The sequence below is a fragment of the Lissotriton helveticus genome, chromosome 2_2 (assembly GCF_964261635.1).
Source record: "Lissotriton helveticus chromosome 2_2, aLisHel1.1, whole genome shotgun sequence".
NCBI classification, from domain to species: Eukaryota; Metazoa; Chordata; class Amphibia; order Caudata; family Salamandridae; genus Lissotriton; species Lissotriton helveticus.
The window spans coordinates 176,740,919-176,758,752 of NC_136060.1; the positions used below are offsets into that span (position 1 = coordinate 176,740,919).

The following is a 17,834-nucleotide window of genomic DNA, read 5'->3' on the forward strand; positions in this document are numbered from 1 at the left end:
GTAATTTGAGGGTAGGCAAAACTTCTTTCTTGCTGTGGAGAGCATGTATGTGTTCATGTTTATCTCTGGTGGCAAGATTTCCAGTCCAGAGGTCCTAGAGGATTGAGGGCATGGAACATTGAGGCAGCATAAGATGGTTTGGGGGGAACTGGGAGGTTGAGCTTTGGTGGGTATTCTAAAAAAGAGCTAATCTAAAATTAGCACATTTACTGCTCTCAAAACGAGTCTGTAACTTTGTAACTTGTATAAAGCATTGTTTCTGTTGGCAGACAGCAGGCTCTGGTGATTTGTTGTCAGTATGCTTAGGCAAGTTGTACAGAGTTAAAAAGTTATTACTTTTAATATGTGTGCAAAGTAGTGTTTGGAAAGGGGGACTCGGTAGTCTAGTCTGCTGAAAACGATATACTTGCGTGTTTTTAAACAGTATTGAAGGGTGTATATATATTCAGTATTTGGAATTGTGTCTTGGTGGCTGTGCTCATGATAAATGTGCCCATTTATGTGGGTGAGTTGTATACAGTCTCCGTGTTTCTGGCTGAGAATGCAAATTTCAGCAAGTTGGGGGAAAGTGGATGGTGTTTAAAAAAAAGTGAGAGCCTGTAACGTGTCAGTGGAAGTGGAATGGAAAAGTAGGAAAGACAGGGAAAATGTGGGTGTCAACTCAAAAAGGTGATACGGAAAAGCAAATGAGGTGATATTATCACTAAGGGAAGAGATGACAAGTTAGAAAAGGAGAAGGCGTGGAACAAAATTGTGGAACGCCCAGTGGTAGTGTGGTGGATGTTGATCTTTTTGAGTCTCGGGCGAATAAGGATGAACAGTCCAAGAGGTAAGCCAATTATGTGCTAGGTAGGGAATGCACAGTGAGAGTAGGGCAGAATTGTGAAGAATGCCAAAGGATGCAAATAGGTTCTAGAGGATGGAGGAGATGATTGCGGCGGGCAATGATGTAAAAATATGGTAGGTGTAAAAAGTATTGATTCTCTGTAAAACAATCGCAGGTCTTAGTGGTGAAGGGGCGCTGCAGGCTGACTGTAGGTTTCTTTGAAAGAGGTGCAATCACAGCAGTTAGTTGAAAGGAGGTCAGTCAGATATGAGAACTAGATGTGGTTGCAAGAACTTTGATGGCCTAAGGATTGAAAGGGACTGATGGCGCACAGTATGGTTAAAAACTTTGGTGGGTGCTGGAGGAGGGTGGAGAGCAATCACTTCTTTAGTCTGGGTGTTCTTAATGGTGGTGGTGTTTAATGGGAAGTATGTGGCTAAACCATTAGCTGATAAGGATAATTTGTTGATGAGAAAGTGTGTAGAAAGGAATAGGCGGTTGATTGTGTGTGCAAGACATTGCTAGTTAGGTTCAAGTGAGATGCTAAAGTTTTGGAAGTAGGCCGACGGCGTTGTCTGTGATGTTAAATAGTGTTTTTGTATTCTTTGAGGTTTGTGGTACTACTATTTGCATAAAGTGCTCTAATTTATAAATATGTGCTCTCAGTTTAGTTTTGAGGTTGCAGGTTATGTACTAGGATGTTGGTGTGAAGTACTACGTGTTCTAGAGGAATATTTGCATTGTGGGTAACGTGTTGATGACTGGTTTCGCAACGTTATAGACGTAATGAAAAGATAGGCTTTGTTGGAGTGGATGTTTAAACAAAATAAATACAAAAATAAACTTCTCACTTTTAAACCTAGTGTGTTCCCTCAAATAAGAGAAAGCACAGACAAAGAGCCTCCATTTGGAGCAACAATTTCTCAGCCATGAAGAATTGAAAAAGTATTAAGACCAGGCCTAAAAACACACCTTTTCCATTCCTTCTATGGCTCTGCCTGGGTTTCCTCAGCTGGCCTCCTGATTTACTTTTCTTATTTCCTATATTCTGGTACTTGGCAGTCATACGCCCCATTCGTTTTTCCATATTATTGCTTTTTCCTCCACAGAGACATTTAAGACTTTGCATGTTGGCCTCGCATCTGATTTGTGACATCACCTTTGGGGCGATGTTCATTGCCCTCCCTGCCTTGCTGTCCCTGCCTCCCCTCACCCAGCACTCTTTTAGTGGTTTGTGTGCCTTACAAAAAGTATGAAGAAACAAATAAACATCATGGCTTTAATTTTCGTTGAAAAAACAAAATATGTTTTGTAGAGATCTTGCCAAATAGTTGGGTGTTTTAATTATTCAGTGATGGAACGTTAGAGTAAATTCACTCCATACAGCTGGTTTTAATTATGCCGTTAATTGTGTGACTATGTCAAAGAGAGGCCGTGATTAAATCCATGTATTACAGTGAAGACACTGCTAGCAAAAGGACTATTTCCAGCGGTTAGAGGCTGGGGTTGTGCAGCTTCTTATGCAGCCTTGCGACGGCTTTCTCTTTCTTACTGTCTTCACTGGCCTGTAAAAATGGTACTGAATAATACATATACAGGCAATGTAGGTCAGTGCATTAAAGGCCAAAGCTTGTTGGACCTGTTAGGTTTGGGAGGCGGGATCTTGTGTCCAGAGGACCCTTTCCATAGGACTGTGTGGTGAGGTGACTTTGTGTACGTGTGTCTGTGTGTGATGGTTTAAAAATAAGACTTAAACTTCAGAATAAGCATCTGTTTTTGCCTTCTCCAACTAAATTAGCAGTTTACAGATTATGTAAAAAATAAAGCAGTGGGGGGGGGGGATGTTCGGTGTTCCAGACCAACGTCTTCCTAGTCCAAAGATTTTACTAAAGTTACATTAGTCATCTTGCCCCACTTTATGAAAAATGTGCATCATGTACTTGTGAATAAAGAATAACCTCTTTGTGTACTGTAATGTGTATACATTGTATGCAGAATTTAAAATGTTTATGGTGTGTGGCCTGATTCTATGCGCTGAAAAGGGTATTTAAATAAATTAGATAATGAGAAAAATATGGAGTACTTGGGCACATGATATGAGTGAGCGATCATAATACATATGTATAATAAATAGGGTTAAAAGCCCAGCACTAGTTTTTTGTTTACAGAAACAGACCACCTGTCTATATGTGGTCATCAATCATATGTGAAAATATATAGTGCCTCTAGCGGATCTTTCACTAAATCCATCTAGCAAATTACTGTCATGGATTGGTGTTAAAATGGCCCCCTCTCAGTGTACCTAGGGCAGTGGGGCGGGGCCACACAGTAGTGGCCGAAGTAGCAAGCTGCCTGCTCTGCCACGTCCTGATGGGGAAATGGGTAGTTAGTGTCAAACTGGTCTGCAGAGCTGAGGGTCTTACACACCTTTGATCAATAGTAAGGAACCCGACCTGGGATGAGCTAAGAGACATTGTAGACCGCGATTGATTGCATCAAATATGTGTCCAAATACTGCTGTATGATGTAGGCAATAAACACAGTAAACTATTAGTCAGGATTAGTAGGAGAGAGAAGGACATCTAATGGATCCAGGGTGTCTGGGATGAACAGAGGACTGTGGGAACTGTAGGATTGGACATCGCTGAAGTCTGTAGATTATTATTTGCTAATTTTATAGATTTCACCTGCAAGTATAACCAGATAATATAGAAGGGACTATGGGGCATTTACCAATGCAGACCTTAAGGCCATGAGATACTTGTGCCAGCCGTGATCTCCCGTCAACAAAATGGGAAGGCACCAGGGCCAAATGGGCTTCTGGCAGAACGCTAAAAAAAATGTAATGCAAGATCTTCAACTTGTTAAATTTATTTGAGGAAGGCTGAGCGGAAGGGACGTTGCTACTTAATGTAGAGACTACACAGTTACACTGGTGCACACACCAAGGAGCATAATAGAGAACTGAGACTCTTATTGTCCAAATATATTTACTTACTGTAGATACAACCTATATAGGGTAAGAGGACAATTGATGCACAGTGATCAGTCTCAAGGCTTTATCGCCATGGCCATAGTGATCTGTGGCCAACGCGATTCTGCTGCACTCACCTTGCTGGAGTTATCCACAGCCTTTTATATGGTTGGCCACTCTATTCCTTCATATCATCTTGGTCTGATCAATAGAAAGGGCTCAGTGGCACTTTGGTTCTCTTCTTTCCTAATGTAAAGGACCCAATTGGTTACCTTTTTCTTTTTGGTTACCACCTTATGCCATCTTGTGTGGGGTTCCCAAAGCACCGTCTTTATCTGTTAGCTTTTTAATGTTTATATCTGTCCTTTAATCCCAGTGAAATGTAAAAATAACAGATCCTTCTACGTGAGACTCACTTTGACCCTTGGCATCTGTCCCTGTGGCCTCAGTCTTTAGGCAGTCCTGCTCCCACTGCAACCAGATTTAAAACCTTTGGCGTATTAGTTGAGGAGGAACTATCTCTTTCAGTCCTATTTACTTTGTTTGGCTTTTCTTCCTTCTATTCTGTGAAGCTTTTGAAAAAGATCCTCCCATCCTTACCAATACAGCTGCATGCACAAGTTGTTTCTGTAAGCATCCTATCTAGATTGGATTATTCTTATATTTTATATGTAGGTCTGCCAGATTACTTTTCCGTAAAACGTCAAAGAAGTCAAAATCTGACTGTAAGGGTAATCTGGACTCTATTTAATCCGTATCACTGATTCTAGGATTAGTCTGCACTGGTATCCAGTTGAACAGTACATGAAGAGTCATGCATAGGATTTTCTCTCAGACGGGGAGAATCGCCTTTTCCTTGCTGGTTCACACACCATCTTCCTCCTAGATCATTGCACATTTGTTCACAACTTCTCTCTGTACTCCCCTGGATAAAATTATCCCATGTGGGTGGCCTTTCCCTGTCCATTCTTTGCTTCGAACGTAGAATAGCTTACCTACTTGCCTTAAAAGGATGTATACTCCTCTTGCCCTTAGGAAACGTCTGAAAATGTTTGTATTTTGTTAGATGTCTACTTAATATGATTGTTCCTTTAGTATCAAAATGCCTATTCTGGTGAACAAGTGCATAAGAAATCTCACAATCAATCAATTGGCATTCATGGTTAGTAGTTTGACAGTTCATAATCTCAGATTGATATTTAATTGTTTAAAATATTCCCGCTAAGTCTCTGAACCTGCAGCCATATCATTTGATGCTGAAAAGGTGTTAAATCTGGTAGACTGGTATTTCATGATAGCAAGTGGGATTTATTCCCTATTTTCTGTCATGCGAAGGGGGTGCCATCTTGACCAATCCCTTTATATAAGGGAAGAAGACAATGAATTCTATAGTTTCTACAGCGCGTGCCCTGGCTGGGGACCCTGTGGTGATTTGGATCCATAAAGACTCCTATTTAGAGTCTTAGATGAGCAGACACTTGACTCTCGCTGTTTGCTGACGCCATTCTCCTGTGTTTTTTTAGAGTTAGATTATATATGGCTAGAATATTACATATTTACCAGAGTTTCAGTGTGTACTAGGATATTGCTTTCGACTTGATTAAACATGTACTATTTCCACTGAATGCCTGAACTCCCGCACCTCCTGGATCTAGCTGTTTTCGTGTTGAATGCGTAGCGTTCAAACACTTGGGCACTTTTACTACTAGGACCAAAGTTCAACTCTCAGGTGAAAATCTGTTTAGGGCACTTAAAGATTAATGCAGGTGACTCACAGTGGCATAAACGTCCTCTTTCACTTATAGGTTGAGCTGCACTTTCTTTGAACAACTACCCCGTTGAAGGAATCTGAATGGGATCTCAAACTATAGTGTTGAATACACATCACTTTAATGATCACTGCTGCCTATTCATTGAATAACATTGGATGTTCCTCTCTATCGGAGTTTGGCTGTGCAATCGGGGGACGTTACCCGACAGGTAACACTTCTCATCCTCTTCCCTGTTCGCCAGCCAGGCAAGAAGCTTCCCCGCCTTGTTGCCTATAACCCCCGCACTGTGCCCACTCCAGAGTACATGCTACATATCCCCACTGCATTCCTTAGAATAAACAAGCCAACATGCATTTGTGTTTGTAGTGGTCATTTGTTGGCCGCAGTTTTATTAGGAATACATGGATATACTTTGGCATTATTTGCATGCCCTGGACATAAATCATCGACGTAGATCTGTCATATTTGCGTCATAAATCATCTGCATTGGTCATACGTAATCTCTGTCATAAATCATATGTACATCACCAATTTGCAAATTGGACTGACAGTTCGTTGCTTAGCTCATTTGGAAGCTTGTCTTGTTTCTTGTCCCTTCTGGGTCATTCCTTTGCTCGGTTGGGTTTTTGCTCTCTTTGCGTGGGGGTGTAGCTTCTGTCCCCAGAGTTAGGCCACTACTCACTGCCTTGTTGGACTCTTTTGTGCCCTGCCATCCGGCAGGGGCTGGGCTGCGAGCGCCGTCTCCGTTTGCTACCCCCTTTTTGTAGGCCAAATCGCCCAGCCGTGAGGCATCCCAAAGTGAGTGGTCCTACACACTGCCCTTAGGCCAACTCACCCAGCCGTGAGGCATCCGAAGGTGAGTGGTCCTATTCCAGCACACCGCCCTTCGGTGTGCCTCCTTACCAACCATTATCCTCGTAGCTCTCCATTGCCTTGCCTGCTTCCCAGCACTGCGACATTGCTGTTCCTTAGGCGTGGGTGGGTGGGACAAAATTCTTGTTGTGTCAATATTTATCAAGGACCCCCTGAGTGCATGGAAATAGAGTTCCTAGACCAGGGAAAAGCAAATAATTTGATATGTATCAATCTAGGCAACAGAGCGTAACGAGAGGTCGAAATGAACTGAGCTAAAACATTGGTTTTTTGTAAAAAAGGGGAGTTCAATTTTATTCACAAATTATTAAAACACATTGAAATAATAATACACATTTACAAATTACATTAAACACATGTAACTCAATGAATTGAGAATACACAACAACACTGTTAAAAAGAAGCAAATAATTCAACGAGGTGGAAGTTACATAAAATGAACACAATTTTTAAGAGAAAAATGTGGCTAAATTAATCTCTACGCGTGTTTCGGCGAACCAGCGCCTTCTTCTGGAGCAGCCACGATAGTATTTTAAAAACACAAAATATATTGCTGTAATTCGATGACGCAATCTGGTCTGTACGTCCAACGAGTACCCTTTCTTTTGTTTATGTTATGTAGATATTCTATTTTAATTGAGGTTTGCAGATGGATATTCCATAAACATTGATGTGATTCGTTGGTCTCGAATGTTGATTTAAATTTCTATATTTCCTTAATTAAGGAGTAGGGGTTCATTTAGACCCGCCGCCCGGAGTTAAAAAGTAGTGGCCGCAGTAATGCGTATTTATGTGAAACTGGAAAGGTATGATCCTCCTGATGTGGGGATAGTTAATTGTGATGATTGCCTTTTTGGTTGGGCTCAGAGGCGGTTGATTCAGATGATTTTAAAATAACTCCCCAATAGATATCAACAGGGCTCCAAAAATCCGGCGGCGGGACACGGGGGTTCTATGCTCCTTCCACGAACGATGGCCATCCACGAACGATGGCCATCGTTCGTGGAAGGAGCATAGAACCCCCGTGTCCCGCCGCCGGATTTTTGGAGCCCTGTTGATATCTATTGGGGAGTTATTTTAAAATCATCTGAATCAACCGCCTCTGAGCCCAACCAAAAAGGCAATCATCACAATTAACTATCCCCACATCAGGAGGATCATACCTTTCCAGTTTCACATAAATACGCATTACTGCGGCCACTACTTTTTAACTCCGGGCGGCGGGTCTAAATGAACCCCTACTCCTTAATTAAGGAAATATAGAAATTTAAATCAACATTCGAGACCAACGAATCACATCAATGTTTATGGAATATCCATCTGCAAACCTCAATTAAAATAGAATATCTACATAACATAAACAAAAGAAAGGGTACTCGTTGGACGTACAGACCAGATTGCGTCATCGAATTACAGCAATATATTTTGTGTTTTTAAAATACTATCGTGGCTGCTCCAGAAGAAGGCGCTGGTTCGCCGAAACGCGCGTAGAGATTAATTTAGCCACATTTTTCTCTTAAAAATTGTGTTCATTTTATGTAACTTCCACCTCGTTGAATTATTTGCTTCTTTTTAACAGTGTTGTTGTGTATTCTCAATTCATTGAGTTACATGTGTTTAATGTAAATTGTAAATGTGTATTATTATTTCAATGTGTTTTAATAATTTGTGAATAAAATTGAACTCCCCTTTTTTACAAAAAACCAATGTTTTAGCTCAGTTCATTTCGACCTCTCGTTACGCTCTGTTGCCTAGATTGATACATATCAAATCAAAATTCTTGTTGTGCCAGGGGGAGAGGCAGCTTATATCCCCCTGTGTCTTTCTCGCCTCATAGGCCGATTCCCCTATTGGGGGGTTTGTACCCCGCTTGTCTCCCTATTGGCCGGGGGATAGGCACCTTCCTTGTGGCTGTTGCGGGGGCGGGGCGCTTCTCCCGCCTCTGGGTGCCTCTTCGCGCCAAAACCAGTCTTTCCGGGGCTCAGTGTCGGTTATGGTGCCAGCCCTCTAGCCCCCGTTGGGGGCGGCTTCTGCAATTATAGTCTGTTGTTTTGCCTTCATTAGGGCCCGGCATTCCTCCCTACCCATTGTTATCTTGTGGGCTAGAGCAGCGTCCTGGTTCAGCACATACCCCCTCCCATTGGGCAAATCTTGCCTCAAGCTCGAGGATTGACTGCAATGTGTCCTTATGTTTGTCTGCTATGTTCGCTAACAGCTGCCCCTGTACTACTTATAATACATTGTTGGGATACATTTTCCCACATATAGTAAAGAAATGTTTTAATTGTTTTATCTTTGTGCGGTAAATGGTGCAGAATATTCTAGGGCGCATGTAGTTACACTTATCTGAGGAGACCCTTGACTACTGGGCAAGACCAGCCTCTACATGATTTGATTCCTGTCTGTGGAGTAGTGTTGGTGTGGAGTGATGCTACATTGATATGCCTTTGCTGACTGTTCTAGGGGAAGGACATGTACCTCATCCTGGAGAATGACATGCTCAACCTGGTGGACCCCATGGACCGATGCCTTCTTCACTCGCAGCCCATCGTGAGCATCCGAGTCTGGGGAGTGGGCAGGGACAACGGCAGGTGAGTGGCTGACACGCGTGTTCTTGAGCACAGATCGGGCGCGCTTCAGTGATTGTTTGCTCCCCTTGCGTCTCACATGGATGCTAAGCACAAAAAATGGCCACAGTTATTGTATTAGTTTGGTCAAAAAGTTTGTTATTTCTTGGATACGTTTGACCTGTTACTATGACTATTCCATGAGTTGTGTGTTATCGTGTTTACATTGCTGGCTTTCTAGCAGCTAATCTAATGTGCCTGTGGACCAGTCGATATATTGGTGAGCCCCCAAAGCCTGACTGTGTAATGTGAGCTGTCAGTGTAGAGCGCGATTAGTGTTTTTTAGGTTTCGCTGGAGGGCGGAGCTCTTAGCTCCGCCTCCAGAGAAATCTCTTGATTTCCAGTAAGGAAAATGGAATACGCCCCCCTGTCCCATTGGCTAGCTCCATAAATGGAGGCTAGCCATTGGAACAGAGATCTGTCCGTCAAGGCCGGACCAGATTCGGGGGCGTTCCCGAGATTTTTTCCCTGGGCGGAGTTTCGTTTTTTCCCGTTCCCTCCCCTTTCACTGAAAGTGATTTCAGATGTGCTGTCCATTCCCGCCCCCCTCCGTGTGCCTCCCCGCCCCCGCCCCCCCTCGCTGTCCTGTGCACGTTTCCCGCCTCCCTCCCGCCGTCCGTGTCCTCTCCCGCCCCCCCTGTCCTCTCCCGCCCCCCTCCACGCCCACAAATCCTCAAAATCCGGAAGCTTGTGTCTGCCATTTTCTCTCCTTGCAGTGAAGGTATGCCCGTGTTTGTTTCCCTCTGTGCCTTCTTCCCCCTGTCCGTTTCCCGCCCCCCTCCCGCTCTCCGTGTATTTTGTTTCCCTCCGTGCGCTGTGTCTCCCCCTGTCTGTTTCCCGCCCCCCTCCCGCTCTCCGTGTATTTTGTTTCCCTCCGTGCGCTGTGTCTCCCCCTGTCTGTTTCCCGCCCCCCTCCCGCTCTCCGTGTATTTTGTTTCCCTCCGTGCGCTGTGTCTCCCCCTGTCTGTTTCCCGCCCCCCTCCCGCTCTCCGTGTATTTTGTTTCCCTCCGTGCGCTGTGTCTCCCCCTGTCTGTTTCCCGCCCCCCTCCCGCTCTCCGTGTATTTTCGCTGTCCGTGTCTCCCCCTGTCTGTTTCCCGCCCCCCTCCCGTCCGTAAATGCTTGTTGAGACATGCTGTAAAGCGACTGTGTGCCAACTTTCCAAGCTGCTAAGACCCCTCGGCCCTCTCCCCCCAGGCCCGCCAGGAGGGGAGTGCCCACCGCGACATCCAAGCTGAGATTAAACTTTTCAGCAGTCAGAGCTTTCCGCTGCCAACTGCCTCGAGCCCATCCGTCACCTGGCCTAAATCTCCTGATGACACCCGGGCTCTATTTCGGGTCTGGTTATGTTTGTTGTAGGGGCGTCCGGGTAACTTTTCCCGGGAAGTCTCATTGCGATGGGCCCTCCTAAGATTTGCGAGAAATTGCTCCGGATTAATCCCCTGCTTCGCGGGCAGCTGGCACGCTACCCTGCTCGTAAGGGGAGGGGGTGGGCAAAAATGCCCGGCTCAAGGGATCGGAGCAGTGGCCCGGCCAATAATTCCATTTTCAAACCTTACGAGGTTGGCTCGAGGTCGTGTTTTCGAAGGCCATTTTTTACTCTAAATAACTTTGAGAACATGTGTTTTTCACCCTTTGGGGAGCGGGAGGGGAGGTGGGTTCTATTTTGTACTGTAGCTAAAGGGGCCACAGTTAGTCGGGGGCCCTTGTTCCTCCACACTATTTTTCTGCCGAAGGCTGCGTTCGTCGGCGCCTTGAGAGACGGGGATTGATGCAGCATGTGACCTTTGGCTGCGCTGCAGGCATCAGGTTTGAAGGGGAGCTCAGCGGACGGGGTTGATGGAGGGCACTCCCCAGTGCTTTAAATGGGCAGGTACTGTCCGGTACTGAGTACCTGCATTTCTTTAATTGGAAAGGGAGAGTATCTGCACTTCTCAGCACTGATGCAATACATTTAATGAAAGAGTACCGGCACTTCTTGAAAGCAAACAGGTACTCTATCTAGGGAGTACCCACACTTCTACGTTTCCATCTAAAGCACTGGCACGCCCCACACTAAGTGCTTATTGCAGATTATTTTTCGAAATGTTCAGTGAATTTAGTGATTACTGGGGCTGGGCACGAGGCATGCAGGCGATGGAATAAAGTATACCATTAACCCCAAATACACAAAAATGCGAATATGGATGGCACATTACTCAGATGTAGGGCCTGTGCTTCTGAAACGCAAAATAAGGCGCCCTGGTGATGGTGCCACGTTTTCTCACAGACTACCGTAGTAGACTAGGGTTTCGGTGCTGGTGACCAGGGAATAGAATCTTTGCATTGGTAATCCATGTTAAAACATTATAGAATAGATAATATTTTGTTTTGCCAACCACAGTTTTATGACTATGAGCCAGGTGGTAGCCTTGTGGGTAAGTTTACACTCAGTACAGTAGACTTGAGTTGATCATGTGACATGCCAACCATCAAGGCTGCAAATCTCACAGATTACCGCAGTGTGCAAGGGTTTTTGTATTGGTCACTCCCTTTTACAAACAGTGGGGTTAGAGGATCTTAATTCTGCTAATACTTGTAGGGCATTGAGAGAGGTACTGTATATTGTTGTGCCAGCTGTAATTTTGTACATATTTATAATTTTAAATCTTTATGCCTGATGGTTGCCTGCTTATGTGCAATTCAGTAGACATGATGGGTGTGGAGTTTTTTGGCCACTTGGCAGGCATACAGCGCATGGAATTATGAGGGTAATCTCATGAAATATGAATATGCACTGAAGCCACTTGGCCTTTCTATATTTATTTATGTTTCTCTTATTTAATTTTATTTTTGTACTGAATGTACTTTGCTCACTACAAATGTGGTTTAATGCAGCAGCCAAATGTTTATGTTAACAACGATATGTAGGCTTTACTAATAATGTTAGGAATGACTTTCATATCGGGTGTTAAATGGATGGGCCATAGCCAGGCCCGGACTGGCAATGCCGGGCACCGGGCAATCCCCCGGTCGGCTGCCAGGAGTTGGGGCCGTTTTTTTGGGCGGGGGCCGGAATTGGCGCTGGGGCCGATTTTTTTTTTGTACACTCACTAGTACAGTAGTCACTGACTTCACTACTGTACTCTGCTGCGCACGTGCGTTTGCGTGACTCTCACTCTCACCTAACGAAAACGTTATCAATCTCTGCTGCTAATGAAATAATGTATTGGATTGCGAGGGCCATTTTAGGGGGTGCGTCGTGCGTGCGGGCAGCGTGCAGATGCCTCCACCCTCCGCCGCGTCTGCGCAGGCTCTCAGTCTTCTTTAGTTCACCCACCTTAGGGGTGTGTGGATGAGGTGGGCGCGGCTGTTGGTGACATGCGCATTAGGGCTAGCGCGATAAAAAGTGCGTGTAACACGCATTCCAGAAAACTAACTTCATCTAGGTCAAACGACGAGAGAGGCCCTCTCTCGGTGGCACCGTCCGTTCCCATAATTTAATTATTTCTAGGCCCCCTGGCCCTGGCCCCTGCCTGTCCCAGTGTCCCTGCTGCCGACTGTCTGCCGCCCGCCGCCCGCCGCCCGCAGGTGAGTGTCATTTGCATTTTTGCAAATTGTTTGCATTTGCAATCACTTAATATCATGCAATACCACAGCTGAACGTGCAATAGGAGCGTGGGTTCAACGCGGGTAACTAACAGTAGGATCGAAGTACATGTAGGCAACCACGGGTGGCGCAGAGCTCAAGTCTTAAGACAAGAGGGCCACAGTGGGATAGGAAGCAAAGCGTGCACTCTTTGTATTAGCTCTATTGTCATTTATGGGGGGCAGCTTATTGAAGAGATCATTTCACATCGTGTGTGTGTCTGCGCGTTTTTATTGTTTGCCTTTGTAACATTAAGTTGCCATTTCATCGAGAATGCTGTTCAGGTTATGTGCAGAGTGAACATAGAGCTAAAACGACGAGGCCGGCCGGCGCAGCATCGCCCCATTTCTGTGTTCTCTTTTCTATGCGCTTTGCTGAGAGTGCCCCTGCACCCCGGTCTCTGGGGCTGCCCTGACCCTGGCAGGTAACCAGATCACATGAGCATTACCTTTACCTGTCTCCAGCAGGCAGATGACAAATGACAACACATGGTTTATAAGGGGTCGGAATCTGGAGGGTGTAGCGAAGGGGGGCCGAGGGGGGGGGTGGATATATTCATAATGGCACTATGGGCGGGATTAAACTAAAGGAACTACTGCATGATTTTCAGCTCCGAAATATTGAGCTGTGGTTACCACGTTTTTCCAAGTTTTTCTTCCTGCACCTAATCATGAGCGAACTGACAAATCTTGCATTTCTTGGAAATGTCGTACATTAGCTCAGGACGTGTCAAGTGTTGTTGAAAGTGTGATTACATTCAGACACAGATGCACAGCTCTGATCTGGGCCTGCACAGGCGTTCAAGTTAGGGCCGGTTGGGGGGGGGGGGGGGGGCTTCATCATGAACAAGGTGCTGTGCACGAGAACTATGCCCGTTTTCAGTTAAACTGGAAGAGTTGTATATATTAGAACATGAGCTGAACGAGAGGATAGCTCGGAAGTAGGTATGATTGCTGCGGCGGTGTTTTTATTTTATTTTCTTTATTGCAGTTTTATATAGCGCGTACTCGACCCGAAGGTATGAAAGCGCTTTACATGGGGAGATTTAATAATTTGCACAGAATCACAGGATGCTTGAACATGCATCCAAATTCAAAGCTGGTACCCCACCCACTGCCCCGATTACTTCCGAGCTGTGCTGTGCTACCTGCAGCTTATTTACTAATTCAGAGTTTCAGAGAGTTTCTGAGTCTGGTATGCTCCTTAAACAGGGCCAATACTTTCAATAATATGCACAGCGACTGAGCTACACAATAAGCGAGGCGGCCCTCTTTATCAGCTGCTGCACTTCATAAATGTAAAAAAAGGTTCGGATGTTACTGCAGAGAAACTATTCGGAATAAAACGTTTATGTCCTTTGCAAAACAGGTACACACAACAATCAAAGAATGACGTTCATCCACATGGCAGGCTCTCTAAAATGTATCATAACATCTAATTTGCTTGGCACGTATTGTTGACACGGTCAGCTTCTAAATGGTATCGTATATCCTTCTGCCTAAGAGGAATTCTTAGAAAGAGCAGGAAGTCATTTACTTGTTTAAAAAAAAAAAATGCAACCCGAATGTATTGGAGCCCTTTACTTGAGCACCAGTCACATTACAAAAAAAACATTAATTTTTGGTACGGGGAGATGAAGTGATTTGCCCAGAATCACAGGATGTTGAGCTGACACCGAGGCTCGAACCGGTTCCACAGCTCTAAAGTCGGCAACTCTAGCTGTTACGCCACAACCTCTCATTTGACACAACAATGATTGACATCCCCTGGGAAACAGCAGACATAAAGGTGCTGGCCAGGAAATGATGTCAAGATAGGTCTCAGATTCCCATCAGACGTCAACAAAAAACAGCATTCTAAAATGGTTACATAAGGTTGGTGCGGTTTAGTGATGCGGACTGGATAAATAAAACCGTATTTTTTCCTCTTCCTTGGGTGGCCCATTAAAATAGGCAAAAAAGCAGAATGGGAGTAGACAAAATGAAATGAAAGCAGATAGTGATCTGTTAACAGAGATTTGAGGTGGAAATGCATGTTATCACTCAATTAAGGCCAAGCCTGGGCCTTGGCCTATACATTTTTCTTTAGTCCCTGGCCCTGTACTGCACAGGCGCACAGCGCACTAGTGCCCTGGAGCATACGTGTCGATTTATTTGTGAGCAGACCTGCCTGCTTTGGTTGCTCCTGGCTGCCACAGCCCACGGGCCGCCCGCTGCCCCCAGAAGTGCCGGTCGGGGGGCTGGTCTGCCAAAATTTGCCAGGGCTGCTTTCAATTCCCAGTCCGGCCCTGGCCATAGCAAAAAGATGCAGTACTTCTTCTGTATTTATGATGAGTGCCCACCCTGCGTTTGCTTTTTAAGAGTGAAAGGGCGCCATGAATCTGTTGTTGTGGCCGTGATGAAGCCTGGGATCAGGCGAAACGCGTTGCCAATAAAGCTTTTTTTGAAAGCTGACACTGTGGAGTGCGAGCCTTCCTGAGATTATCTTCTCCCAGGACCTTTGTGTCGGAATTATTACGGGTCCTGCACCCGCACCAGTGTGGACATGACCTCTCATTTTGCAGGATTGCTCTCTTGTTAAACATGAATATATAAACACACACACATATATATATACATAGATATATGTGTGTGTGTGTATGTATACACACACACATACACACATCTTTTGGCCTGTCAGGAAAATATCCACTTCCAGCATTTTTACCATTCACTCCCACCCCTCCACTGATCTCACCCTCCCCTATCCTACCAACCTCTGCAGGACCAGAACCAGTGTTAAGATGTGTACTGTACCTGGTCAGAGCCAGTTATAAAGAAATATACAGAGGTGGCATAGAAGAGGGGGGTGCGGACGTGAGCAACACAGACCCAGGGAGGAAGGCAGAGAAGAGAGAAATATGCATAGGGTGGACAGCAGGAGTGGAGAAATAAATATAACAAGCATTGACATTGCCAATTTGTCTCGCCTTTGGGGCTTTATAAGTATTTAGTTATGCAGCACAATATCCTTCGTGCAACAACATCAACTGTTGCAAGGCTAAACACTTATAAGGTCCCAAAGGCGAAACCTATTGGCTATGCCAATGCTTGTTTTTTTTGGTCAGGGGAAAGCTAAACTTGGTTTACCTGTGCTTTGGCCCTACAAAGTATCATAATTTGAACCCGATAGCATGACCTGTGTGATCGCTCTGTAAATAGCTGTTCTTTGTATAGAAAGTGATAAAAAGTATGCTGCCGTGTAAATACATGTGTTGTAACCTTCTGTAGTTTTAGGGAGGTGCAATTTGAAACATCCTTGGGAGGAGATGCAGGCAAGTAGTTCACTACCACGCTGCACATCAGGGAAATCTGGGTTGCAACCCCAGCTTCCCGACTTTGCCACGTTGTGATCCTGTTTGAAATGCCTTTACCTATGGTTCGCTCTCCATAGCTTTCAAACTTAGACATTCTTTAACAGGCCGCATACCGAAGTATTGTGAAAATAACTTGACCAAACAGGAGCATATTTTTAAAAGTACCACTGCAAAATGAAACACTTCTTTGTGTTTCTGCTTAATGCAATTTCAGGATAGGACCCAAGAGTAGTGTTCACAGGGTTTTTCGGGGGAAGAGAAGTGGTCGGTATAGAGGTCGATAAATGTGATTGTAAAAAGCATTGGTTGTAACCCCGGCTTTCCCGTCCTAACACTTTGCAATTACTTCAGCTCTGTGTGCTTAACTACCTATATCTGTCTAAATTTGAAGCACTTCTCAATTGCCAAAACCTAGAGCAGTGTGTCAGTTTGTGGCATGTCTCAGTTGGAGGCAGTGGTGGCTTAGGGACAAGCTGGGAGCATGGCTGGGGCTACATTAATGCTACTGCAATCAGCCATTAACTCTCTTCCACAGCAACCTGAGTGTACCGAATTGCTTCAAAAAAGGAAGAGGAGCCCCTAAATAAAAGAATGTAGTTTTGCCTCGAGCAGGAGCATATTTGACAAAAGCGATTTGCTTAAAATCCACGCGATAGAGACCAATAAACATTAACCATTTGAGCCAAAGAACGTTTTCTTGGAGGGTTGGAAAGTAAAATACCTCTCTGTATCATATAATACATAGCAGTAAAAGTAAAAATAAATACGGATATATGTGTGTGTGTGTGTGTGTGTGTGTGTGTGTGTGTGTATATATATATAATATATATATGTTATATAGCACGACAGTTTTGGACTGATTCTGTTTCCTGTACGGATATTCCGTCTTATAGAACTTCAGTGTTTGGTATTGTTTTTAAAAGTACATTTTCTATTTAATGCCCGCCAGCAAAATTTCTTATTTTACACGCATTATTTTAGTATACGTATGTTTATTTATTTAGATTTCAGGGATGATATGATTTAACACAGAAACATTGTACCTAAAAACAGGGCACAAGTCCTAAAAAAAAGTGGGGGGGACTCTCCGAGTTAGGTTACATCACAGGAAGTGACATCACGGCGCACGACATCACATGACAGGCCTGCAGTCTCAGCAGAGAGGCCAATGATTGCAGGGGCAGAGCGCCTGCAAAACACCCTTTGAGTGACTGGCTCTCCCACCAACTTAATGTCTTGACTGGTCTAGCCCGGTGATGCCCTCTGTCACATCACGGCGCACGACATCACATGACAGGCCTGCAGTCTCAGCAGAGAGGCCAATGATTGCAGGGGCAGAGCGCCTGCAAAGCACCCTTTGAGTGACTGGCTCTCCCACCAACTAAATGTCTTGCTTGGTCAAGCCCGGTGATGCCCTCTATCAGACACACACTGGAACTCCATCACCTTTTCGTTCACATGGTTACTCAGCCCCCCGTACTCTCCAACTCACATAATATTTTCTGTTTATATTCGCTGACCCCCTCTACTACTGCCGCTCTCTCTTAGTCACTGTACACGTCTCCCCCACTTTCCCTCCATCCTCTTCACTCCACTCACCAAGAATTGGCCCCAAACGTCCTGAGGCGCATTGGGAGAGCGGAAGTACAGTGGTGAGAGGGAGTTCCGGAGGTAATCGAGAGAGGTGAAGGTGAGGGAGGTGGGGCTGGTGATTGAAAAGCAGGGCTAGGAAGAGACATCAGGACGGGAGTGGAGATAGACGGTGACCGGCAGTCCGAGA

At 45.0% G+C, this 17,834-nt stretch overlaps 1 protein-coding gene across 10 annotated transcripts in view; it reads left to right on the plus strand.

Moving 5' to 3' along the window:
* APBB2 (amyloid beta precursor protein binding family B member 2) overlaps nt 1–17,834 on the plus strand; it is a 1,314,926-nt gene that overhangs the window by 1,072,462 nt on the left and 224,630 nt on the right. For all 10 annotated transcript variants that reach the window (XM_078678261.1, XM_078678265.1, XM_078678264.1 and 7 more), the window contains one exon: nt 8,909–9,036. In XM_078678261.1, coding sequence (XP_078534387.1) covers nt 8,909–9,036 — 128 coding nt within the window. The remainder of the gene's footprint in view (nt 1–8,908; nt 9,037–17,834) is intronic.